This window comes from Cebus imitator, unplaced genomic scaffold, assembly GCF_001604975.1.
Source record: "Cebus imitator isolate Cc_AM_T3 unplaced genomic scaffold, Cebus_imitator-1.0 Scaffold121, whole genome shotgun sequence".
Taxonomy (NCBI): Eukaryota; Metazoa; Chordata; class Mammalia; order Primates; family Cebidae; genus Cebus; species Cebus imitator.
In genome coordinates, this window is record NW_016107436.1 from 3,203,913 (window position 1) to 3,217,822 (window position 13,910).

Here is a 13,910-nt window from a genome sequence, read left to right on the forward strand (position 1 = left end):
CTTCACATGTACCCGAAAACCTAAAATGCAATAAAATAAATGGGAAAAAAAAAAAAAGAAAGAAAATGAACAATAAATCAAGTTATAAAGCTAAAGCAAGTAAAAAAGTTGGTGAAGGGTGTTATTTTTGCTTCCTATTAGAGAAATTTCCAAACATACAAAAAGTATAGAGAATGTTAACATTACCCACCTATGTGGACATCACAACTTCAATAATTAACACCTTGCAAATCTGTTGACACTATCTCATTGTTTGTTTTGCTAGAATACTTTAAAGTACATTACAGATACCATATCTATTCACCTGTAAATAATTCAGAATATATGCCTTGAAAAGTCAATAAATAATGACTTGAAAAGATTAGTTACAAGAAAATGCAGTGGCTTATGCCAACACTTTGGAGACTGAGGTGGGAACCCAGGAGTTCAAGGCTAGCCTGGGCAACACGGCAAGACTCTGTCTCTACAAAACAGATATACAATTACATACATGGCAAATTAGTCATACTTGATAAACATCATATATATCTAGCTCATAGTCAATTTTCTCCAACTGTCTCAAAAATGTCTCTTTATACTTTATTTAGATCAGGGTCCAAACAAAGTTTTCACAATGCATTTACTCAATGTGTATTTTAAGTCTCTTATAACCGATATAACCATCCCTCTATTTTCTTCTGTCACTTATTTATCTTATTATCTAACCAATGCTCCCCTCCCACTAGATCATTTCAAAGCAAATTCCAGATATCTGTAAACACTTTTGCATCACTAAAAAATAAGGACTTTAAATTCTTAAATATCTAATAATATTATCTATATAATATCTAATAACAATAAATAATGTATGGTAAGTCAAATGTAAAAATATCACTGCTTGTCTGAAATGTCTTTTTATACTTAGTTTGTATGAAAGATGATTTAAATAAGGTCCACGCTTTGTATTTAGATGATATTCTCCAAAGTCTCCTTCAAATTTTTAACAGTTCACCTTTCCCCCGCCACACATCAACTTTTTTTTTTTGAGACAGAGTCTCTGTGTGTCACCCAGGCTGCAGTGGAGTGTAGTGGCAGGATCTCAGCTCACTGCAACCTCTGCCTCCCGGATTCAAGCCATTGTCCTACCTCAGCCTCCAGAGTAGGTGGGACTACAGGCATGTGCCACCATGCCTGGCTAATTTTTTTTATTTTTAGTAGAGACGGGGTTTCACCATGTTAGCCAGGATGGTCTCGATCTCCTGAAGTCGTGATCCACCAGCCTCGGCCTCCCAAAGTGCTGGGATTACTGGCATGAGCCACCACAACAGGCCAACTTTTATTTTCCCAATACAATTATTTGTTAAAGAAATCGAACCATATTTGTATTGCAGAACTTCATATATTTTAGAGTTGGATAGTTTCAGTTTCATGGTATTGTTTACTTTATCCCTCTATTTCTGTATTTTCTCCAAAGTGCTAACTATATCTAGAAGCTGATTTGTTAGTTTGGTACAAAAGTAACTATAGTTAACAATAATTTATTGTGTATTTCAAAATAATTAGAAGAGTAGATTTAGAATGTTCCCAATACAAAGAAACAATAAATGTTTGAGGTGATAGATATCCCAATTGGTCTGATGTGATCATTATACATTGTATGCTTGTATCAAAATATCACATGTACCCCAGAAATATGTACAACTATTATGTACACACAAAAATTAAAAATAGGCCAGGGTGGTGACTCACACCTGCCATCCCAGCACTTTGGGAGGCTGAGGCAGGAGGATCACTTGAGCTTAGGAGTTTGAGACTGGCCTGGGCAACACAGTGAGACAACATAGTGTCACCTCTACAAAAAAAGAAAACAAACTGAAAAAGCTGCCAGGTGTGGTGGCATGCACCTCTAGCTCCAGCTACTTGGGAGGCTGAGACAGACAGATCACTTGAACCCAGGAGGTCAACGTTGTACTGAGCTATGATCCTGCCACTGCACTCCAGCCTGGATAACAGAGCTAGATCCTGTCCCCAAAATAATAATAACAAATAAATAAAATTTTATAAGAAACTTTTAAAATGATTTTTAAAATTTTACTTAAGCTTTTATGTTAGACTATTACAATGAAGCTGGGCGCAATGGCTCACGCCTGTAATCCCAGCACTTTGGGAGGCCAAGACAGGCAGATCATGAGGTCAGGAGTTCAAGATCAGCCTGGCCAATATGGTAAAACCCCGTCTCTACTGAAAATTCAAAAATTAGCCAGGAGTGGTGGCACACACCTGTAATTGCAGCTACTCTGGAGACTGAGGCAGGAGAATTGCTTGAAGCCAGGCGATGGAGGTTGCTGTGAGCTGAGATTGTGCCACTGCACTCCAGTCTGGGCAGCAAAGCAAGACTCCATTTGAAAGAAAAAAAAAGAATATTTCAATGAAAAAACTTTCCCTCATCAACTACTTGTCTTATTAAATTGATATAAGAAGAGTGGAGTAAACACTGTATATTTTTGGTTTATCAATTTTCAGAGTGAATTAGTAAACAAGCAACCTAGAGTAAGAACTCATGCTTTTTCAAACATATTCTTATAACTGTTAAAGTTCTCTATATTTAAAATGATTCAGTCCATTATAGTCATTTATTTTGGGGGGAATTTAAGAAAAACCACTTTAGACTGTTGGAAAATGATAGGCTAGTCAATAAATAGAGTAGGGTTAATCAGCTACCTCATAGAATAACATATATACAGTACTGGTAAGTGCATATAAGCTGTGAGACAAAAGGTATTTGAGATTTTAGGCTATTGAGAAAATATACAGATCTACCATGTGATATTAAGAATATTAAATATCTGTGAAGTACTTAGCATGATGCCTGATGTAAGTACACAGTAAATGATACATATGAACGTATGTGTACCCATGCATGTATACATAATTATGTGCTGGTAAATGTTTAAAATCCAGCTCTATGAAGGAAAAAAAGGGCCCTGATTTGTAGTTTTTGCAAATTTTCATGATCAAATAGTCCCACCATGGATGATTTCATACAAACAATATGTCACTAAATATCACACTAAAGAGGGATGTGCATAACTGTTTCTCACTAGCCTCCACTATATCCATATATCCATATTCATCATGAATCTATTTTTGTTTATATGACTATGTCCGTATTTATATGTATATGTGTGTGTATGTACGCACACACATATTTATGTCCAGAGTATCAAAATGCCCAGTAAAAGGTCTGGAGAGACAACAAATGAATGACAGGGATTTTCTCTGGGGCAAGAAATGGTATAAGGTTGGGAAGAGCAGGATAAACAGAGCTACTGTTCTATCAAAATTTGTTGAATTTTTAAACAAAAAAGTGTTCATCTAGTGTTTATGTATTTACTGGGTCAAATGGAATTTTTCCCTAATTATCTAACCCATTCTATGACAGAGAGCAATATTTTCTCACAAACATCAACATTAAGCTGCAATGCGATATAAATGACCAGCTAGAGTAGATGTCATATTACACCAAGAAATCGCCTTCTGAAAAAATACACAGCTTACTTTGGCTTCAGTTTCTCCCCGGTGAAGAGTGTACAGATGGTGGACAGCACTTTGTGATGAGGACCAAGGATGAGTCAGAATTTGGAAGACATGAAAGTCATGGCCAAGGGTGTCTGTTGTGACTAGAAGCATTCCTGGAAGACAAAAAACAAAGAGTAAAAATAAAAATGATTCTGTATGTGGATGAAATATTCTAAAAAGCTACTCAACAATATTTAAAATATTATCAAAGAGAAAAAAATTACCAAGGCTCTAAGACACTTTACAAAAGAAAAAATTAAAACAAAGTATTTTTTTCATGAGAATACCAAGCTTAATGACACATCATTATATCACCAAAGTATAAACACTAGATAGGCAGGTATTATGGCATTCATGTAGAACTAGTAGAGAGAAGTTTGACATTCTTGAATTGATCAGTGATGAATTTACAGAATTCACAATTTTATTTTATATTTTCCTGAAGCAGAATCTCACTCAGTTTCCCAGGCTGGGGTGCAGGTGCCTGATCACAGCTTACTACAACTGCAAATTCCTGGGCTCAAGCAATCCTCCTGTCTCAGCCTCCCAAGTAGCTGGGACTACAAGCACATGCCACCAGGCTGCCCTTAAAATCTGGGCCTCAAGCACTTCTTCTGTCATGGCATCCCAAATCTCTGAGATTACAGGTATGAGCCACCACGCCCAGCCACAATCATTTTTCAAAACAAAGAATGTGAAAGTAGCATACCCACATGGAACTAAAATCCACTCTCTCTTTCACAATTTCTTCAAACTTTAATTCTACACTCCAATTTATCTACTGATCCAACTACTACTTGCTCTACTTAATTCACCAGTTTAAAACTTATCTCAGCGGGGCACGGTGGCTCACCCCTGTAATCCCAGCACTTTGAGAGGCTGAGGCAGGTGGATCACCTGAGGTCAGGAGTTCCAGACCATCCTGGCCAACATGGCAAAACCCCCTCTCTACTCAAAATGTAAAAAAATTAGCCAGGCGTGGTAGCATGCACCTATAGTCCCAGCAACTCAGGAGGCTGAGACAAATTTTCAGTTTTCAAACATGTGGTTTTTCTTTTTTTTTGAGATGGAGTCTCATTGTGTCTCTCAGGCTAGAGTGCAGTGGTGCAATCTCAGCTCACTGAAACCTCTGCCCTCTGGGTTCAAGCCATTCTCCTGCCTCGGCCTCCTGAGTAGCTGGGACTACAGGCATGCACTACTGTGCCTGGCTAATTTTTATATTTTTAGTAGAGACAGCGTTTCACCATGTTGACCAGGATGGTCTTGAACTACTGACCTGTGATCCACCTGCCTCAACTTCCCAAAGTGAGCCACCGCACCCAGCCTGCAATATCCAATTTTTATGGAATGCTAACTACAACATTTTGTTCAATTTTATTTCTCTTCTCAGGCTTTCTTGCTGTTTTGAGACTACTTATTTTTAATAATCTTTATTGGTGAATGTTAAAAATAAATAATTTATCAATGGACTTTTGGGCTATATCTCCTTATATTAAAATTTTATTGTTTGTTCCAGAGATTATAATACACATATCTAACTTTATGTGCCTGCTCATTTGTATTTTGTCCAGGTTTCATAATTGTTTTCTAGGGGAAGAATGGTCTGTACATTTACCTTGCTACTCCCAGAAGTAGAATCACATTAGTATAAGCATTTAAACTAATGTTTTGTTTAACAAAAAGGTATGAAAGAATATTAAGCATCTGAGGGAAAACAAGATAGTCATTTCAGTGAAAAGATAAAGTATATCTGAGTTTGCTATTTCTTTGGCAAATACAAGATACAGCTCTATCACTATATTAAAATATCCTACTAGATGCCACTGTCCTGGCTATTTCCAAGATAATACATTTGAGAAAATGAAAGGTGCCATTTATTATAAATAATTTAATAAATTATTTATTAAATGTATAACGATATATAATCTTACCTCTCATAATATATCTAGCTATGATCATAAGATTATTGACATACTTTACATTCCTTACTTATTGTTATCCAAACAATGAATTTCTAAGTTTAGGCATAAATGCTTTGTTGTCCATTTGCAGACGCTACTTTGCCACTCTTCCTACTTTTTTGCTGAGTTACAGTAAACTTGAATTATCAGTAAATCCACTACTATCTTCTGATTCCACCTCTCTGTAACAAATTTTCTGCACTTGACAAACAATTCAGTAGAAATATTCTGACAAAAAATAAGATGAATTTGCATTTGTAACATATATTCCTCACCTACTATAAACTTCATTACATTTCGTTTTAAATCATACCAATGTTTTATGCAGAATGAGCATTCAAATAAAGGTCCTCATTTGCCAAATCAAGACTATTACTGTTTTACATGTGAATGAAAATCACAAATGAACACTTTCCCATATGTTCCTATCTTTGCAAACTGGCATTCATATCTGTTTAGTTATGATTATGTAAAACAAATTCAAATTTTCAGGAAAACGTCCGTTAAACATCGTCTGTATATCCGATCTCAAATACTTTTTTTCCACTCCTCCATGCAAATGCAATCCACCAATAAGTTTTTTTTTCCACAAAATTTTAAAAATAATAGAAAAAATTGAAGGAGCAGAAAGAAGAAAAAGAAATAGCTAGTACAGGACTATATACGATCACGTGCTTTCTTTTCATTTACAATTTCCTCTTTTGCACACATTCTGCTAGGGCAATAGCAAGCTTTTTTTTTCTTCTAGAAAACAAGTTAAAATGTACATATACATAAAAGGAAAAACTTGTACAGAGTAGACTGTGGCTTGAGAACTATTTATGCAGCATCAGAAGACTAAACCAGACTCTGGCCTGGCCATAAACTAAACCCACGCCCCAAATGAGGTGCCAAGCCACAAAAAGCATTTGCGTCATCTGGGAATACAAGGAAAAAGAAGGACTTCTAATTATAGGGCCTGGAAGCGGAAGCCTAGAGTGATTAGCTGTTTAGGCACTGCTGTATGTTTATCTGGAAGCTTCCTCTCCCTCACTCTCAGCCTCAAGTTTGATAGATGAGCGTTAGCGTTAGAGGGTGGGGATTGAAGCTGCTGATGGTACACAGCGTTCTCCAAAATCTGAGTTAGCTGGAGACTGAACATTAAGGCTTTTGTGGCCTCACACGAACATAAGTCTTTTCAACTGGGCGTCAGCTGGTTAACCCAAAAAGTAAATTAAAGAGTAGCAAAACTTCACCAGGCATATGCTATAAAATCTTGGAAACATGAGTAGGTTTGCCTTTTTTGCCATATCCTATTTATAACACCTACCTAATTGCATGGTTATCATATGCACACATGTGAACTAGAAGATGAACTGCCAGCTATTCACACTCTTTCCCAAAAAGATATATAAACACAATTATGCTGAATCAAATAGAAATCTTTACAGGAATTCAGATTATATCACTCATAAAACAATTTTTTACTTTGGCATTAATGCTTGTACATGTAATACTTTTCAATTAACACCTGTATAGATGCAAACCTACAAATTAATTATTTAGAAAAATACCCAAATTTGTAAACACAAAAGCAAAGAAACAGAATCCCAGTACTGAAAGAAAGCTCTAACCTCAGTTTTCACAAATCCATATCATAGCTTATTAAAGTCGGATTAATAAAACTTTCAAGCTGAATATGAATACTGGAAAACAATGGTCCCAAAGTCTCCATATGAGCAGTATCAATTTCTTAAGTAGCTTATAGCAGCATATTTTTAAGCTGCTTACAGATACTAGTAATCAAACTCATCAATGTATTCTCCCACTTAAGTAGCCTAAAACATAGTAATATTTATCAAATTTGCTACATAACACTCTGTTAAAGGCACTGAAGTAAAAACTACCAAACAAAGCAGATGATTTAGCTGATCCCTTACAAAGGTTGCATATATCCATAACCAACATAAATTAGAAAGAAATCGATAATATTGCCCTTATTTGTTTCACATGGAAAAGTATACAGAGTCAACAACTGATTTTCTAGCTCACTTTATTTTTTAACTTGTTATATTCACCCTCCTGAGTTTTTAGCAGTTCGAAGTGTCTTAACATCATTATTTAAATATTTAATTATTTTCTTTCTCTTTGAATCATAAAATTTTCAGGCTTATGATGACATCTCTGGTCATTTCCAGTGCATCTTCACATTAAGCATTCTAAAGTTCACTATTTTTAACAGATTTCTTTACCAAATAGATATTTGGGAAAGTGGTGTATGTCTATGTGCATGTATTCTCATTTTTTTTCAAGTAGTTGAGAATATTTGTCCATTGCCAGAATATATATTAACACTTTAATCTTTAATAATATATAATTTATATATAATAAATCCATTCATTTTAAGTGTATAGGATGACGAATCTGACAAATACATATACCTATATAAATACTACCATATTCAAGAGAGAGAGCATTCAAGAAAAGTTTCTTTGTGTTCAATTGCAGACCATCCTCTCCCCATCCACCTGGCCCCAAGCAACCATTCATGAGCTTTCTGTTATGAGGGATTAATACTGCCTGCTTTAGAATTTCATGAAATGTAAACACACAATATATTCTCAATCTATTGGCTGCATTTAACAGTATATCATTCATTGATTTATATTACTGACTAGTGTTCCATTGTAAGTATATACCACAATTTATATATCCATTCCCTGGCTGTTTCTCTCTTTTTTCTTTTTCTTTTTATTTGAAATGGAGTCTTCCTCTGTCATCCAGGCTGGAGTGCAGTGGTGCCATCTCAGCTCACTGCAACCCCTGCCTCCGGGTTCAAGTGATTCCCCTGCCTTAGCCTCCCAAGTAGCTGGGATTACAGGTGTTTGCCATTACACCTGGATAATCTTTTTGTATTTTCAGTAAAGACAGGGTTTCACCATGTTGGCGAGGCTGGTCTCAAACCTCTGGCCTCAAGTGATCCGCCCACCTCAGCCTCCCAAATGCTGGGATTACAGGCGTGAACTACCATGCCTGGACTGTTTCTAGTTATTTAATATTGTGACTCAAACTGCTATGAACATTCAAATACTAGTCACCATGTGGACATATGTTTTTATTTTTCTTGGATGAATATTTAAGAGTGGAATCGCAGGGTCACATATTAAATATTTATAAGAAACTGCCAAACTATTTTCCAAAGTGGCTGTATAATTTTACATTCCCACAAGCTCTGTAACCTCACCAACATATGATACTGTCAGTCTTTTTAATAATTTCAATTGGTATTCTCACAGTTTTAATGTGCCAATATTCCTTGGTGATCAGTGATGTTGATCAGTTTTTCATATGCTTACTGGCTTTTCTTTTGTGACAAGATTGTTTAAATCTTTTCCTCATTTTAAATTGTGTGTTTTCAATATCTATCTATCTGCCTGTCTGTCTATCTATCTATCTATCTATCTATCATCAGAAATTTTCTCCCAGTCCGTGGCATGCTTTTTCACTATTTAACATCTTTCCAAAAGATTTTCAATTTTGATGAAAATTTTGTGATTTGGCTGTTCTAAGAAATCTTTCTCTATCCCAAGATTAAAAGATAAAACCTTTTGTTTTCCTTTAAAAGTTTCATAGTTTTAGTGTTTATGCTAAGCCTATTATCCATTCAGAATTAATTTTATGTATGACATTAGTAAAATTTATTTTTCCACCAAAAGCTATTCCAGTTGTTCAAAAAAACTGTCCATTTGTTGAAAAAAACTACAGTTCACTTATTTAATTACTTGCCACTTTTGTCAAAAATCAAATATATTTCTGGACATTAGATTCACTCATCTATGTTTATATTTACCCCCTAAAAAATCCTTTCTTGGTGAGCTTTAGATTAATTCAGAAATTTATGTAGCTTAAGTCTTTTAAATTTACTTAACTTTTTCAAGATTGATTTGGCTATTTTAGGTCCTTTGAAATTTCACATAAATTTTGGCCAGGCGTGGTGGCTCACATCTGCAATCTCTGCACTTTGGGAGGCCAAGGCAGGTGGGTCACCTGAGGTCAGGAGTTTGAGGCCAGCCTGGCCAACAAGGCGAAACCTCATCTCTACTAAAAATAAAATAATTAGCCAGGCATGGTGGCAGGCACCTGTAATCCCAGCTACTCGGGAGGCTGAGGCGGGAGAATTGCTTGAATTTGGGAGGCAGAGGTTACAGTGAGCCAAGACTGTGCCATTGCACTCCAGCCTGTGCAACAAGAGTGAGACTCCATCTCAAAATAAATAAATGAATATATTAAATAAGGTTAAGTATTCATGAATAACAACACACAAAATACTACTAATATATCAGGGCATAAAAGTGACAAAAAATTTTGTCACATTTTGTGTGACAAAATTTTTATAAAAATATGCTCTGTTAGCAGAATTAAATGGGTTTTCTTGCTCATATTCTAACACTGCAACATGGAGGGTCACTGGGATGACAAAAATGTTAAATTACTTAGGTAAAGTTGGAGAATTGGAAAGATATGAAAATTTAATTTGGATAGATTAAACCGACTCATAACTTTATTCAGGAAAAGAGTAAATGATACAGTTCCCAGTTTTCTGTCTCAAGAGGGCATTAGAAACAACTTCATTTCAATTAACAGATATGATGGCTGAAATCCACTAAGAGTGAGAAATATCACTGGAAAAGTCTAAGGATAAAACAGTGTTAGCTTCTGGTATATATTATGTTCCAACACAAAGCTTAGTACTCAAGATCTATAGGTAGCTACATAGCAGTATCAGATTATAACCAACCTCAAGGAAAAATTATAGATACAGATACACATATAAACACACAGTCAACTAATGCTAAATTTGTGTGATAGACAATAATTTCTAGAAGTACATAATAAAGTACACCCTGAATGGAGGTTAACAGGAATTTGCGAGACAGAAGGGATAGTAAAGTGAAATAATTATGAACAGCATAAGACAGGAAGCAGAAATAAAGAAGAGGATTTCATGGAGACCAATCCTTACCAAGCAGTTTCTTTATGTGTTAGGAATTGCAAAATAATTTGAAAGGTAAATTTGGAAATGCAGAAATTTCTAAACATAGGGATGGCATTCCGTCTGTTTCAGAGATGTCTGAAAGAGATCTTTTAAACTCTCTGGATGTTGCTTAGAGGGTATATACATACATAAAATTCAACAAGCCATATACTTAAAATTTGTGCAACTTGTGTTACGTAAGTTACAGTCCAATAAGAATGAAGACAGATGAATGCAAAAAAAAAAAACATGAGGACAAGATAAACATGTTGGTTTTATATGGATGAACGGTGAGAGGGAAAATACAAGATGTTAAATAGACCAGTTAGAAAGTTAAAACACTTGAGCAGCTACCCCACCCCCACAGAAGGAAAAAAAGAGAGAGAAACTCAAAACACAGCATTCAGAGAAGGATATATAAAAGAAACAGATATATGGTGAGGGGTTAAAAAAAAGAGGTCAGTGATTTTGAGCTTGGCTAAATGGGTGCTCAAAGAGCCAGGTATCATAGTACTAACAAGAAAATATAACAGACATGAATCAGGGTTCTAGCCCAAATGTTCAGAAACTAAGTAAGTAACACATGATGATTAGATGAAAGATAAGTTTTCAAAGATAGTCATCAAGTATGCTGTATCAAACTGTACATCAGTTAACACATTTTGGGTATCTGAGCATATTTTGAAAATATTACCAAATGACCAAGTGTCTCTGGAAATTAGGTTTGATTACCTACAGGAGCAGTGTCAAAGCATAATTCTGTAACTATGTTACAGAACAAGAATATATAAGAACAATGGCTGATCCATAAAAAAGATGACCGAGTAGGGTGGGCACAGTGGCTCACGTCTGTAATCCCAGCACTTGGGAGGCCAAGGCAGGCAGATCATGAGATCAAGAAATTGAAACCATCCTGGCCAACATGGTATAACTCTCTCTCTCCTAAAAATACAAAAACTAGTTGGGTATAGTGGTGTGCGCCTGTAGTCCCAGCTATTCAGGAGGCTGAGGTAGGACAATCACTTGAACCCGGGTGGCAGAGGTTGCAGTGAACTGAGATCGCGCCACTGCAGTCCAACCTAGCGACAGGGTGAGACTCCATCTCAAAAAAAAAAAAAGAAATAGAAAAAAAAAGATGACTGGGTAGGCAGGCATTCTGTACACAATCAAATTATATATATATTTACTTATTCAATGTCTTCTAAGAAACAAAGGAACAAAGGGAAAATTATAAAATCAGTTCATTTTAAATTATATCAATAATTATAGTATAAATTCTTTAACTATAATTTTATTTAATAGTATTTTACACTGTTGTACTCTTAAAACTGTAGTAACATTACATTTATTAATTCTCAATTCTAATTGATATACAAAGCATTCTAGATATCCTTTTTAGACTTCAGATACATGGAAGAATTAATCAGACTTTTCATTTCATCTATGTTAATAAGTCTATACATAAACCTTCTCTTGCTGTTTTTATTGTATTGTATTGTATGATTTTTATTTTTGAAACGAAGTCTTGCTCTTCCACCCAGGCTGAAGTGCAGGTTCGCAATCTCGGCTCACCGCAATCTCCGCCTCATGGGTTCAAGCAATTCTCTTGCCTCAGCCACCCAAGTAGCTGGGATTACAGGTGCAGGCGCGAGCCAGCATATCCGGCTGATTTTTGTATTTTTAGTAGAGACAGGGTTTCACTATGTTGGACAAGTTGGTCTCAAACTCCTGAGCTCAAGTGATCTGCCTACCTTGGCCTCCCAAAGCGCTGGGATTACAGGCATGAGTCACTGCACCCAGCCTCTTACTGTTTTTATATTTTCTCTTTGTTCTTCCATTCCTGCATCCACTCATTTCTTACTGCTCCCAACCACAGATACCCACTTTACCATATTCTAATAAATCTCTCTGAAATGTATATATATCTTTGAGAAAAATCTAGGCTATTTTCAAAGCAATGTGAAAATATTTAATGTATGGCAAGATACAGGCCAATCTGAATGAGAACAGTGAAACAAGGTATCCACAGCCTGGGCCACTGAGGGAGACCCAGAGGCAAGTGGGAGGGGCAAAAAGTATTCAAGTGCTTCAGCGTTTAACAACCAGTAAGGGTATACTGATAAATGAAAGTTGAAATCAACAGGTGTTTTGCATGCATGTACCTGACTACCTAGATCCTTCTTTATCCTTTTCAAAATTAAATTAAATATTATGTTTATATTATTGTTAGTATATCTGTTGTCCATAGGTATATTTTTACAGGTATATATGTTTACTTCACATTTTTACAAAGTATCCAGTGTATGCATTCACATCTTCCATGAGTTCATGCACTATTAACTGAGCACCTTTATTCAATGAAGTGGTAGTGCTGTGGCAGTGGTGATGAAGAATGGGCAAGGCTCCTCACTTACTGATGGAACCCAGGGCTACATTGGGACTTTAGGTGGGACCTGGGTATTTTTGTCTTCATGGGCCCTCTCCTCCATGAAAAAGTATTTAAAGTTGTATTTTATGACTCCATTGTATTAACTTAAAACCATGATTTCTTTGTGCTTTTAAAAGAAATCAGAAGATTATAGCGAGGTTCTAAAAGTACTGTGGTCCCTAGACACTGAACCTACTACACCTAATGGTAAATCACCTCTGCAAAGATCCCTCTCTTACACAACTACGGTGCCACAATGAACAGGGGGCAAACAGAACTAATTCTTCAGGGAGTAAATCCATTACGTGAGTAAAGCACACCACCTTACAAGATGATGAAACAAGAAAGTAAGTACAAACCTACTATGGAAACATCCTCTTCTAATGAAAAAAGGAAATAAATTCTTCAAGTTGCCTTTGCATTGTGAATGAAATAATATAGGTGTCTGATAGGGATAAACCAGAAGCTGTCAGATTAAAAATCTCAAGCTATGTTATTCTGCGGATCTGTGATGCATTATAGATGTTAAAAACAAATCAAGACACAGTATTTCTCTAACCACTTGCTAGAATCAATGGGACTTTTATGTCCAAAAAGAAAAACCTAAAATGATTAACCCAAGACCACAATCACCTTTCAATATATAGCATTTAAGTAACCAGAAGAATTTCAAGTCTGTTAAAGATGTAGCCAAGCATCTAAAGGGGTACATATTTACTCTGTTTCACTAGAGATTCAACATCCATTTTACTCTTATTAATGGATGGAAAAGCAATCTCTCTGCCAAAGAGGGGTAATTATTTAAAATGCAGATGTGTTATACCTCACAGTCCTCAGCTGCTCAGCTGGCAGAAGTAATACCTCTGGGAAAGCAAATCAATTATTTACTGAATTAAAGGTGGCAGGTCTGTTTATGTCAGGCTTATTGCAGAGAATTGAGGATTTCTTC

General features: G+C 35.8%; 1 protein-coding gene across 7 annotated transcripts in view; it reads right to left on the bottom strand.

Annotated features, from left to right (window-relative positions):
• BCAS3 (BCAS3 microtubule associated cell migration factor) overlaps positions 1 to 13,910 on the bottom strand; it is a 679,070-nt gene that overhangs the window by 437,929 nt on the left and 227,231 nt on the right. For all 7 annotated transcript variants that reach the window (XM_017539912.2, XM_017539911.2, XM_017539919.2 and 4 more), the window contains exon 14: positions 3,538 to 3,671. In XM_017539912.2, the coding sequence (XP_017395401.1) occupies positions 3,538 to 3,671 (134 nt within the window). The remainder of the gene's footprint in view (positions 1 to 3,537; positions 3,672 to 13,910) is intronic.